This window comes from Onychomys torridus, chromosome 10, assembly GCF_903995425.1.
Source record: "Onychomys torridus chromosome 10, mOncTor1.1, whole genome shotgun sequence".
Taxonomy (NCBI): Eukaryota; Metazoa; Chordata; class Mammalia; order Rodentia; family Cricetidae; genus Onychomys; species Onychomys torridus.
Genome location: NC_050452.1, coordinates 722,271 through 736,795, shown reverse-complemented (window position 1 = coordinate 736,795; position 14,525 = coordinate 722,271). Strand labels below are relative to the sequence as shown.

Sequence of the window (14,525 nt, the reverse complement as noted above, 5' to 3'; positions counted from 1 at the left end):
CAGTATCTGAAACAGTTATTCTTGAAAGAGTAACTAGGCTGATGGAGTAAAACCTCTCAATGGTAGACTGGCATTTAATAAAGGAGATGAAGCCACCCACAAGCCAAGAAGAATAGGCAGCCAAATTCCAAAAACACCAGCAATTTCCAGAATTTGAAATCCTGAATCATGACAGGACACTGATGGAATTCAAATTTATCTGATACATTTCATACTCACACTGAATGTGAGGTCAAGCTGTAGGCCCTGTGTACATCCTACTTCACAAATGAGTCTGTCAGATACACTAATCCTATAGGCTGAAGATGACGCCCCAGTGTTGTGTAGAAACGTCGGGTGACTGTCCAAGCAGCTGGCTGTTTCTGTCAATTCACATTTTACTCCTGTTTTACTAGATAATATTATCTCCTTCTTGGGTCTCTGAGGGAGTTGAAGATCAGATAATTGTAGTTATAGTTTTCCTTGTTAAGAAATTCTGGGGTTAGGGATTTAGCTCAGTGGTAGAGCACTTGCTTAGCAAGCACAAGACCCTGGGTTTGGTCCTCCGCTCCAGAAAAAAAAGAAAAAAAAAAAGAAATTCAAAAAAGAATCTCACTAAGAAGTGTAAAGTCTATAAGTTTGATAGACATCATAGAATAGTTTTCTGTTGGTAATACAAGGTAGGATAGAATGTGAAATTAGGTACATTTTGAACTCACCAAAATAGAATAGATAATGGAATATTTTCTCTGAATTTGTCAAATGCAAATGGACTAGACACTGTTGATGTATTTGTTTGTATATATTATATATAGTTATTGTACTTATTGTATATAATTTTTCTTATATTAGTTATAACTTTTTTTTACTTTATTTAGACAAAAAGGGGAAATGTGGTGATATTTTATTTGGCTGAAATGTGGTGATATTTTATTTGTATGTTAATAAATAAAGTTTGCCTAGAGATCAGAGGAAATAGCAAGCCATTAACATAAAAGTCAGGCAGTGGTAGCACATGCCCTTAATCTGATCATGTGGCAGGCAGGGTCTCTGTGTGTTCAACAACACACCAGGGAGCAGCCAAGTGTGGTAACATACCTTTAATCCCAGTACCAACCATAGAGACCTGGAGGTTTGTACAGACAGGCAGTGACAAGGAAGTGAAGTAGCTGGGCTAAGAGCCAATGAGAGGGCAGAACAGCAAGGCATTAAAGGCCTGGGTAGACAGGAAGTAGCTCTCTTGGGAAGCTATGGTGGTATGGTGAGTTAAGATTAGCTGGTGGCTCTATTTCCCTGATCTCTAAAGCTTTTACCCTGTAATTGGGTTTGTGTTTATTATTTAATATGACCATTTAGAAATTCATCTAGGTCCACCCACATCAATCATTGATCAAGAAAATACACCATAGGCTTGCCTGCAGGCCAATTTGATGGAAGCTTTTTCTTAGTTGAGGTTCCCTTGACTCAGACAACCCTAGCTTGTGCCAAGTTGACAAAAACTACCTAGCACCTTGTAAACCCTGATCTAGAACCTTTTACATGTAAAAAACAATGGCTTTAAAAAGTATCCATTTCTCCACAGGGACAAATAAAGGGAGAGGAATGTCTCTCTTTTGATCTACTCAAACATTATACCTATTAAAATTACACATAACTACTAATCTCAATTGCATGAACATATGAGAGTTTCTAAAAATTCACACAGTGGACAACACCTAAATGTGAAAAGTTGAAATAAGACATTCAGATTCTTTATGATTATGCTATGTAATAATTCAAATTCTTTGCTGGAGAGATGGCTTAGAGCTTAGGAGTACTTACTGTTCTGGAACCTGAGTTCAGTTCCCAGCATCCATGTGGTGACTTACAACCATGTGTAACTCCAGTCCAGGGGATATACAAACTCATGATAATGTACATAAACTTACATAATCAAACACACATAACATAAATAAAACACTCCTTTAAAAAAGGATTCAAGAGAGCAGGAGATGGGTCAGTGGTTAAGAGCACTTGTTGCTCTTACAGAGGACCTGAATTTGGCCCCCAGTGCCCATGTCAAGAGAGAGGCTCACAACCCTCCATTACTTCAACTCCAGAGAATCTGAGGTCTCTGGCCCTTATGGGCCTTGATCTCACATACCCACATGCTGGCACTCATACCTACATATAGTTAAAAAATACAAAGAAACCTTTTAAAATAGAATTAAAGTGGATTCAACTAATTGCTTAAATGAAGTCTTATAAAATGAAAACTATAAACACAAGTCAAAGTCCATGAAGAATGTTTGTAATCCATTCTTAGAAACTTAATTAAAATAAGAGTTGGGGGCTGGAGAGATGGCTTGGTGGTTAAGAGCACCGACTGCTCTCCCAGAGGTCCTGAGTTCAATTCCCAGCAACCACATGGTGGCTCACAACCACTCGTAATGAGATCTGGTGCCCTCTTCTGGCCTGCAGAGACACATGTAGGCAGAATACTGTATACATAATAAATAAATAAATCTTTAAAAAAATTTAAATTTCTAAAAAAAAAAAAAAGAGTTGGTATCTAGCCGTTGATATTTTACCAACAAAGCCAGGATTCATTCAAATGAATCCTGTACATGGTGTTGCTCTGTACATGGTGTTAACATAAGCAGGTTTTGTCTTGCATTTTGAGACAGGGTTTCTCTGTGTAGTCCTGGCTGTCTTAGAACTCACTCTATAGACCAGGCTGGCCTTGAAATCAGAGATCTGCCTGCCTATGCCTCCTAAATTCTGGGATTAAAGAGGTGTGTACCACCACTGCCCAACTGTAACTTAGCAGTTTTAATTTGAAAACATTTCTTAAATTTTTTTATGGTTACTTAGAAAACATCAGTAAATATTTTCTTCTTGGAAATAGCACTCTTTTTAGCAGAATTCATTTAAGTCCTACATAAAAATATTACAAATGTAAAAACTGTAGCTCTCATAATATATTTTGGATGTTTTCATTTTATTTTTATTTGTGTACATATATGTGTGTGTTTATGTGTGTGTCAGTGTGTGTATGTGTTTGGTGTTTATATGTGTGTTTGTATATGTATGTATGTGTGTATGTGTATATGTGTGTATTTGTGTATGTATGTATGTGTATATGTGTGTGTATATGTGTGTATGTATATGTATGTGTGTGAGTGTGTGTGGGAGCATATGTATTCAGATGTCTATGGAGGCCACAGAAGGGTTTCAGATTCCACAGATGCTGATGTTACAGGTTGTAAGTGAGGGATATGGATGCCAGAAGTTGAACGCAGGTCCTTTGCAAGAGCAGTGCTTTTGACTGCTGAGCCATCTCTCCAGCTCCATGTAGTAGTTGAATAAAATTACCCCAATAGGCTCATAGATTTGAATACTTGGTGGCCAGTTGGTGGACCTGGTTGGGAAGAATTAGGGGGTATGGTCTTGTTTGAGGAGATGTGCCCTGGGGGTTGGCTTTGAGTTTTCAAAAGCCCAAGCCATTTCCACTTAGCCCTCTCTTAGCCTTGTGGTAGTAAGAGGACTAAGCAGATGCTGTAACAGCTGCTCAGTCTTCTCTCAGAGATCAGGCCTCAATTTCCATTTCCTGAGACTGAACAAGCAGTTTCTGAGGAAGAGCTACAAACAAAGGGCAATCAATCTCCAACACCCCCCCCCCACACACACACACACAGCAAGGAGGCCTAGGTTCTAAGCCATGAATAGCTTAAGATGATAATCAAATAAGGACAAAGCCTGGGACTTGCCGAGACCTGTTCCAAAATGGAAAATTGTAGCCCTGACCAACCCTTAACTAACACCAACCAACTAGAAGTTACTAACATGATTACCACTCTCAATAGCCAATCATATCTAAGATGAGCTAACTTCCTTGGACACTCCCCTTAATTAGGCTTAAAAGGAGCCCTCACTTTCCTCTTGGGGTCTTTATTATCTTGCCTTTGTGTGTGATGGCAGGCCCCAGCATGCTAGAATAATAAACACTCTGATGATTGCATATGTGGATGGTGGTCTTTTGTGGGACTTCTCCAGGACCCTAACAGTAGTTGTCACAACATGTAAGCTCCCAGCTATTGCTCCAGCACCATGCCTGCCTGCCTGATGCCATGTTCCATACCATGGTGGTCAGGGACTCACCTTTTGAAACTAAGACAAATTATTTCTTCTATAAATTGCTTTGGTCATAATTTCTCTTCACAGCAACAGAAAAGTAACTAAGATGCTCCATATGCCAGATTTTAATAAATAAAGAAATAAATAAATGCAGCAAGAAAGCATAAACCTTGGAGCAAAAGAAACAGCAAACAAAAACTCATCTTAGGAAAGTACTTTTACCACTGGGTCTGAATCTGTAACTCAAAACAACATTAAAATAAAAAAAGTAGTAGGTTAGCAGCCCAGAGTTTGTTTCAACTTAAAATGCCACCCTTCACCAATTAGATTAACTTTTTCAAATTACAAAGTTTTATGATACAAATCCAATATATGACTGGTTCTTACAGGGACTCAGACATAATGAAGCATGGCCATTTGTTAACTAACTGTGGATGGCAGCCAGGAAACTGTGTAGTGGTATAAAGGGCACTTTCACTGTCAGCACAAGATAACATTGCTGAAATGCCAAAGATGAGGCACTATTAATTGGGCTGATGGAACAGAATGATGTAAGGTTGCTTTCCACTGGCCTTAGTACATGCTGTTATAGTTTGTATGCTGTAAAAGTCTGGTGCACAGCTGAAGTTTTACACAGTCTAAGATGTCACAGTAAATTTTTAAAAATTTTAATCTAATATCAAAACACCATCTGCATAGGGATTGTTTCAGGCCAATGTTGGGACTTTTTCTTTGTTAGTTTAAATTACATTATGACTTTGAATTAAATTTATTGAGTACTATGTAGTATCTATTTAAGAAGGTATAGTCAGTAGTTTAACATTAACTGAATATTCATTTGTTTAATGACTCACATATCTACCATTTATTATTACTATATACAAACACTGTGGTAGAACTTCAAATTTTGTTTTATTTAGTTCTAGTAACAACCCTACAATATTATCTAATTATAATGTTTTTGTCACTTAAGAGCCAAAGAGAACTTTGTTTCCCTCTTAGTAAGTTCAATGGCTGATGCCACTAGAAAGTGTTCTAGTACTGATGCCACTTAAACCTGCCGAGTTATGATTGTCTCTGAGAATCTGCAGAACCAAGCTTGCTGAGCATGTGCACTGGAGCTGCCTGACCTCACATGAGCCATTTCTTAAATGGTTACTTTTTTAATGGGAAGTTTGAGAGTCTTCTCTTCATAACTTGTTTTGCTGTTTCGTGATATGCAGGTGTGTGCTCTTTTTTTCAAGTCCAGTTATACCCAGTGAGCCCTTTGGATGCCTCTTACAGGGAGGTTTCCTTACCATTTCAGAGGCTGAGCAGAATGTTAGCAAGCACAGACACTGGAACCAGCTACCTGCTGTGCCAATCATCTGCTGAATGGCCTTCAGCAAGTGACTTAAACTCTGTACTAGCTGAAGGTGCCATCCTGAAAAATGCTGCTCTCATATATTGATTATTTTTAATAGAGCCTGAAAAACAATAGATTGTATGGAAATCAGTATGACAGTGTCAGGAAAACTAAAAATGGAGCATTTATGGATAAAGAAAATATGGTATATATACACAATGGAGTACTACTCAGCAGAGAAAAACAACGACATCATGAGGTTTGCAGGCAAATGGATAGATCTAGAAAAAATCATCCTGAGTGAGGTAACCCAGACTCAGAAAGACAAACTTGGTATGTACTCACTCATAGTAGGATACTAGATGTAAAACAAAGATGACTAGACTGCTACACAACTCGAGGGAGGCTACCTAGAAAACAGGACCCTAAGAAAGACACAGGGATAGCCCAATGACAGAGAAATGGATGAGATCTACATGAACAACCTGGACAACAATGGGAGTAATGAAGGGCAAGGTTTGAGGGAAAGAGAGCTTAGGGGAGCAGGAGATCCCAGCTGGATCAAGAACAGAAAGGGAGAACAAGGAATAACAGACCATGATAAATGAAGACCACATGAGAACAGGAAGAGGCAAAGTGCTAGAGAGGTCCCCAGAAATCCACAAAGATACATCCACTGTAGACTACTGGCAATGGTCAAGAGAAAGCCTGATCTGACCTAGTCTGGTGATCAGCTGGCCAAACACCCTAACAGTTGTGCTAGAACTCTCATCCAATAACTGATGGAAGTGGATGCAGAGATCCTTGGCCAGACCTCAGGTGGAGCTCCAGGAGTCCAATTGTCAAGAAAGAGGAGGGAGTGTAAGAGTGTGAATTGTTGAGACCAAGATTGGAGAGGCACAGGGACAAATAGCCAAACTAATGGGAACACGTGAATTATGAACCAAAAGCTGTGGAGCCCCCAACTGGATCAGGCCCTCTGGATAAGTGAGACAATTGAATAGCTTGAACTATTTGGGAGGCACCCAGGCAGTGGGACTGGGACCTGTCGTTATTGCATGATTTGGCTGTTTGGAACCTTGGGCTTACACAGGGTCACTTTGCTCAGCCTGGAAGGAGGGGACTGGACCTGCCTGTACTGAATCCACCAGGTTGAATTGAATCCCCAGGGGAATCTTGGCCCTGGAAGAGATGGGAATGGAGGGGAAGGGCTGGGGGAATGTGGGGGTGGGGGCGGGAGTGGGGAGGACAGGGTAACCCATGGCTGATGTGTAAAATTAAAACACAAATACAATAAATATAAAAAAATGGAGCATTTACTCAAAGTTTTCTAAATCAGCATACCACGGAGACTCTTGCATATCCGTGTTTATTGCTGTACATTACAATAATAAGGAAATAATAGAACCCATCTAGATGAATGTATGATGAAGGTGTGGTACATACATACAAAGGAACATTATGCAGCCATGAAGAAAAATGAAATCATGACATTTGAAGCAAAATGGATGGTATAGAAATAATTAATTGAAGCAAGACAAACTGAGAAAGACAAACACCTTGTGCTTTCTTTCATATGAGAAACCCAAATTTAAATTTTATATGCATGAGAGAATGACTGTGTATATGTATGTAGATCATAAAATTAGAAAGGGGGTCATAAAAGGAGACATCTTAAGGGAAGGAGTGGAGAAGGTAATGGAATGGTTGAAAGCAAGGTGGGGACTATGTAGGAGAAAGGGAGCTGGCTGGGGGAAGCATAGGGGAAAAGGGAAGTGAAAGACTAATTAGACAAATGCCATCATGAAACCCTCAATGTTGTATGAATGGAGGTAAGAAAAACATTTCGAGCTTCCTTACACAGATTAACAAATATTTTCAGTCTAAAATGATTTTACATGACAATATCATTATAGTTAACTATAATTTTATTAAAACCATAATGCTAGTAAGAGTCGACAAAAGATTTCTTTAATTGACCTCTGTGATTTGGTCAATGTAGTTGAAGATATATTTTCTATATATCTATACAGAAAATAGAAAGTGATCACATGTAGTGTGAGATCAGATTCCAATGTATAAGAGGTCCTTTCTCTATCAGAAGGAAAGTCTCTTTGTCACTCTGGGGAAATGGGGCCTGGAGGGCATCTGTACAGGGAAGTCTTATTAACCTGACCTTCTCTACTGATTACTAGCTTCTCTACCCAGTTAGATGACCTGGACTAGGTCCCTCTGCTTTTCATGTCTTCACAGTTTGCAACTCTGTCCAACTCAGGACACAGGGGCTCATTTATATGTCACTGGATCTTCATTTCCTTACGAAACTCCTATGTTCCACAAAACATGCTTTTAAAAATGTGTGTTGCTTTCCTCTTGTTGATCTTTATGTTAATTTAATTTTTAGGCCCAATAAAAGATCATGAAAGGGTAAGGTAAAAGTCTTTTACTTTATTTGAAAACTGAGAATGCCAATTGTATTACCACATCATTGCACTATATAGAAGTGGTTCTCAACATTCCCAATCCTGTGACCATTTCATACAATTCCTCATGTTGTGGTAACCCCCTCCCCCCAATCATAAGTTTATTTTTGTTGCTACTTCATAATCTTAATCTTGCTACTGTTAGGAATTGTAATGTAAATATCTGATATGTGACCCCTGTGAGAGGGTCTTTTGACCTAAAGGAGTTGTGAATCACAGGTTGAGAACCACTGCTGTATAGAGGTAATTTGAAAATAAAATGAGTTTATATTTGGAAAGTTCTATAAAGTGCCTGATAAACAGTATGTTCTCAATAAATGCTATGCTTCAGTCATTGTCTCACGCTCATTTTACTCCATTCAAGAAAGAGCACCAGAAAGATGGAACCTCCCAATAGTTTTTCTGCCTGGCTTCTCTTCTCTCACACTTTTTAGGTTTTCATTTTGTTTTATGTTCTTAATGTTTCCTTGCCTTTATCAAAGGAAATTGCCTTGGCATAATTTTGGTTTTGGCTGTCCATTCATGATTAAGAAAAGGAGAAGGACAAAAATTATTTTCCAATATAACTAGTATGGTAGTTATTGTCTGGCTAAAAGTCTAGGCACCAGTAGTCTTCATTTAAAAAAAAAAATAGTCCTCTATTATTTATATGTATGTGTGTGCCTTTGTGAGTTTATGTGTCCCATGTTCATGAAGGAATCCACAGAGGCCAGAAAATATTATCAGTTCCTCTAGGAGTGGAGTTACAGGTGGTTGTGAACTGCCATGTGAGTTCTAGAAGTCAAACTACGGTCCTCTACAAGAGAAGCAAATGCTCTTTAGTTGCTGAGCCATCTCTCCAGCTCTTAGTGGTCCCTTTCTTCCTTCTTTTTTTCTTTTTTAAAAAAATTATTTATTATGTATACAATGTTCTGCCTGCATCCCTGCAGGCTGGAAGAGGGCACCAAATTTCATTACAGATGATTGTGAGCCACCATGTGGCTGCTGGGGATTGAACTCAGAACCTCTGGAAGAACAGTCAGTACTCTTAACCTCTGAGCTATCTCTCCAGTCCCCCTTCTTTTCTTTATTAATTTTGAGATGGAATCTCACTATATGGTTCCAGTTGGCCAGGAACTTGCTATGGTGACCAGGCTGGCCTCGAATTCACAGAGCTCCGCCTGTCTCTAACTTCTGAGTGCTAGGATTAAAGACACGTGCCATCGTGCCTGGATCTTTAGTAGTTAATGTTAAGACAGGGTAGAAATTGCTGTGTGACTTGGAGTAATGCTCTCCTATTCACTCCATTCTTGTCCTATCTTGTGTCAGCTGACAAGCTTGAGGTTCCATTATAAAGATCTGCTTTTCTTTTCTGCATTTCTTTTTAGACATTGCTTCTTTACTCTCTTTGGCTCATCAGTAGGTTTCCATTCTTTCTCACATGCATGCCATAAAAAGTTTCCTTACATTTGCTTCATCTTTATGGCTTATTTCTCTGCTACTATTTCATGGGGTCTTAGGAGGTAGAAAATGTAGCTCTCTGTGCTCACTCTACATCATGAGTCAGAAGAAGAAATCTGCTTTCTAAAGGAGAGGCCATGGTCAGAAATGACTAGTTAGCCCTTTTCATGACCCCTACTCTGGAGCTAGGAATCATGCTGCATACGATCATTTTCTATTTTCTAATGCTGCAAACTTCAGTCTAGCTAACCTATGTATCTTCAACTAGACTGACCAAATCACAGAGGTCAAGTATTAAAGGAATCTTTCGTTGACTCTCATTAGCATTATAGTTTTAATAAAATGTGACTCAGTTTACTACAATGATATTGTCAGGTAAAATCATTTTATATATAAAATATTTAATAATCTATAATAGTATTTCCTAAGTTATGTATTTTAAACATCAATTATGAGATGATCTAAAAATAAGAGTGAGATGAAAAAAATTAGGGAAATATGTTTTGGAAGTCATTATGCTTATTCTTAGAATAAGGGTATTTTTTAAATTTAACTTTTAAATTCATGTTTCATAAAAGAATAGTAGACTATTTCTTCATTTTTTAAGCACTTAGCTATAAAGATCAATAACAATTAGCATCTTGGTTTCTTTGTTGCTGTGACAAAATGCTCTGATATACAGCAACTTAAGAGAAAAAAAGATTCATTTTGGTTTACAGTTCAAGAGGAATAGAGTCCATCATGGCAGGGAAGGCATGTTGGTAAATGTTTGAAGTGAAGTCATACTGCATTGACAATTATGAGGCAGACAGAGAAAACAAGAAATTGGATTGAGCTATCCTAAGGGGTGAGGTGTCCACATCCTGAAGGTTCTACAAACACATCACTGTCTGGAGATCAAGTGTTCAAACACAACAGTTTATGAGGGACATTCCACCTCACAACAACCAGTGCCCCTCAGAGTAGACTTTCAGATTCTGCCATTTAGGGCTAGATGCTATTTTAATAGGTACAGTTTTTAGAATTTGGTGGCAAAACTGAAGTTTCTGACTTTGAAGCTGGTGTAACTAATGCACACAGTGTCTGGAGATCTGATATCCACTGGAAAGCCTTTCAGAGGGCTCTCTATGTTGTCCATGTATTCTCAACTCCTGTAGAGAAGTCATTTTCTCAGAAGGTGCCCACACATCTAATACATATTAATTCAATAGCAGAAAATTGAGTAATAAAAAAGTTTTACCAATACCTATTCCACAAGAAGGCTTTCGCATCCTGTTGTGTTTGACTGGCAAAACCAGCGGGCATGCTGGCTTTTGAAAATCACTTCTCTGTGTGCTCTTGGTGTCATAAGATGGTTGGGAGATAGGTTGTTGTGCTTCATTATGTAACCACCATTTTCTCTACATAGAAAAAAAAATGGAAACACACTGTTAAATAATGATAGAAAATTTCATTTGATGCTTAAAGTTTATGAATATTCAGTGATTTAATGTAACAAAGTATTAGTCTAGAATTAAAATATTATTCACTTTTTGTGTGTATGGTGTATTGTGTGTCTGTATGTATATATGTGTATACATGTGGAGAACATGACATTGGGTATCTTCCTCTGTTCCACTTCCATTTATTGAGACAGGGTCTGCCACTGAACCTGGAGCTCACTAATGCTGACATACTGGCTGGCTATTGAGCTTCAGGAATCTGCCCATATCTGCCTCTTCCTCCCATCCTTTTCCTGTCCTGGCCCCCAGTGCTGAGATTATAGACATGTCCATCTTAGGGATCCAAGCTCTGGTTCTCATGGTAACACAGTGAGCACTTTACTGAGACTATCCCCTGGGATTCTTAAATATAGAAGTAAATTTTTTATTTTTTTTTAGAAGTAAATGTTTTCACAAGGACACTAGCTTGTAAATGGTATCTAAAAACAGCCATATATTTTAGTTAAACTATATCTGTTCAATTATTATACTACCTTCTAGTAATAGAGCCATAAAAATTAATACAGTAAACTGGGTGGTGGTGGCACACGCCTTTAATCCCAGCACTTGGGAGGCAGAGCTAGGCGGATCTCTGTGAGTTCAAGGCCAGCCTGGTCTACAGAGCGAGATCCAGGAAAGGCGCAAAGCTACACAGAGAAACCCTGTCTTGAAAACCAAAACAAAATTAATACAGTAGTTATATTTGTTCTTAATTTCTCATATTTATATTATTTTACTTATAGACTATCTATGCACACATATGTTAAATATGATTTAATCTAAAATCATATTCTTTTCTTTTTATTATTGCAAAACATATAATGTATTGCCTAAAATGATATTTTGCAAACTTGCTAGTCCATAACCCACCCTACATCATGGAATACATTTTAAATCCTACAGGAGCATACAATGCTATACATATATAAAAGTGAAACACAACTGTCATGGAATTTTTGTTATGATTATTGCGGGACACTGTTTCTATTTTACTGCTTTCTCTTCTATTTCATGTCACAATTCATAGACTTGTAAATTTTTCCAAAAACAACAACAACAACAACAACAACAAAACCCAAAAAAACAAAACTGCCCTAAGGGAACTATCTCCAGTGTTACTGAACTGATGGATTCTTAGCATGTATGGCCATTCAATCCTTAGAAATTGAGAGAGCAATGAACTGTTAGTCAATTCTGACAAAAACACTAAAACTGCTTGATCGAGGAGAGGCTTGAAGGAAGGCAACTCCACATCTGGAAGTTCAGGATCTGATTAGGTTTCAATGTGATCTTGGGTGTAAGAAATTAAATGTTGGATTGGTGAGAAGGCTCAGCAGGTGAAAACACTTGCCAAGTGTGGCAGTTTAAGAGAAAAATGTCCCACACAGGCTCAGGATTTGAATAGTTGGTCCTCAATTGGTGGTGCCCTTTGGGGAGGCTTAGGAGGCACTGCCTTGCTGCAGGTGGTCTTCCTGCTTGCTCTTTCTGCTTTGTGCTTTTCTTTGAAGATGCTGGCTCACAGTTCCTTGCTCCTGCTGCCATTCCTGCCACTGGCTGCCCTGCTTCCCTGCCCACAATAGGCTCTTATCTCTCTGGAACCATAAACCAAAATAAACCTTCATAAGTCACTCTTGGTTGTGGTGTTTTGTCACAGCAACAGAAACCAAGCAGCCCTGGCAACCCGAGTTTGATCCCCAGAACTCACAGTGGAGGGATAGAACTGGTTTCTCTCTGACTTCCACACATTCATTACAACCAACCTGCTCACACATAAAAATAATAAAAATAAATGTCTTTAAAAATCAGCTATGAGTCTATAGTAAAAGATGTCTATGATTTAAGAGGAATGAATATGTGATTATAATAATTCCTACAATTAAGGCTCCACTGATTCAAAGGAAGAGACATTCCTAGGCCCATCCCATGTAGCTGCACAGGAGTCTGCTTCTAAAAGGACAAGCATGTGTGAAAGAAGAGCATATTCAGAATACAGTCTAACAGGGTCAACTTGGCAGACATTGTTGAGAAGTTTAGAAATAGAATAAAATTGTGAAAATGCTGAAGACAAAAAAATATTATTTTCGAGGGATGGGAAGCAAGAAATCAAGAAAGTATAACAATATTGAAGGGAGCACTGTTCCAAGCTGAAGTCATAGCTACTAAAATCCAGGTGGTTTGTGAAGAGATATTCTTAGACTGGAAAAGATGGGATGAACATATACCAGAGGATCAAGACCTGAACAGGACACAAGGGAAACAGATCTCAGTTTATTAAATCAACACCAGTTTTAGGCCAACAACTTGCAGCCAATAGTAATGAAATGATGGGCAACTATAAATATATTTCACAGAAACTGAGGAACTAGTAAATTCAGGACAATAGACTGAAATTGAATAATGTCTTATATTTCCAGGATTAACTAAAACATGGACTTTTAAGTCAAGAATGCTTGGTATAAGTCTTAAGAAAATACTAGAACAGATTATAAACAGATGGTGTCTTCTCACTATCTGGCTAAAAATTGTCATTTGCTACTGGTCTTGGATTTCCTGCTTTCTCCTCCATCCCATAATTATGCCAGTGCTTATTATGCCCAAACTCTAGAATGTATATGCCTTATTTTGCTGTCAGCACAGTTCTGAGGTGGGCACATCCCTTTACTGAAGAGAAAAGAACAAAGAGAGTAAGAAATACTTCCAGGTACAGCCGTCAGCCAACAGCCACTGTCTGTACATACCCTCAATTCTGTGCTTACCCACATCACCTCAAAGCACTAAGTGTCTTAGTCTATATCGCTGGACCATCATTGATAAGTAATTTATAATGTATATAAGTTTATTGGCTTTCAATTCTGGAGCCTATAAAGTGTAAGAAGAAGAGGGTTAGGTGAAAGAAAGGCTGAGAAGGCCAGCCTTGCCCTTGAAGACAGAACTGAGCCTATTCATGAAGACAGTGCCTCTCAACACTGACAGTGACATTTGAATTTCAACATACATTTTAGAGGAGACATACTTTGAAACCATAACTGTAACTACCCTGATGAAGTTTTCCTATAAAAAGATCGTAAGGCAGATAGTTATATCATCTACTTTGGGTGAGCAGAAACTTATTTTGCTAGTACTTATTTTGCTAATGATTCTGGGCAAAGGAGCCATTAGGGGATGTCTGAGGCCTTCATGTTTATCACTAGAGAATAATGCAAGCAGAGATCATGAGTTCACCTTCAAGCAAAATTCCTTAAGAATTTTACCAAAATTATCTCTTTAATTTCACAAATATAGAGGAAATAATGAACACTTTTTCCTAATGTCTGATTGGTAAATTAAGACTCTTTAGTTAGAGTGCTTTCAATATTGCTAAACACTAGCTGCATCTTCTCTTCAGTGGTACCTTTGTTACTTTTCTGTTTCGGACCCTCTTCCCTGAACCTGCAAAGTGTGGTCATGAGAGCATGTATGTACCTGTGCATGTGTGCATGCCTTTTGGTCCAGGTAAAAAGTAATAGAAAACATCACTGTTCCATGGCCCACTCTAACCTTGCATTGACTGTCTTTGGTATAGAATTATTTTATGGCAAAATAAACCTAACTGGGAAATGTTGCAGAGTGTGCTTTGTAGAGCAGGCTATGTTTTGCAGATTGTAAAGGGGACACTGCCTAAGAGAGTCGTTTCTCATTTGA

General features: G+C 38.3%; 1 protein-coding gene across 1 annotated transcript in view; it reads right to left on the bottom strand.

Moving 5' to 3' along the window:
- The window catches only part of C10H2orf73 (chromosome 10 C2orf73 homolog), a 48,530-nt gene that overhangs the window by 10,936 nt on the left and 23,069 nt on the right, over window positions 1-14,525 (bottom strand). The window contains 1 exon segment of the mRNA XM_036201042.1: window positions 10,610-10,763. Coding sequence (XP_036056935.1) covers window positions 10,610-10,763 — 154 coding nt within the window.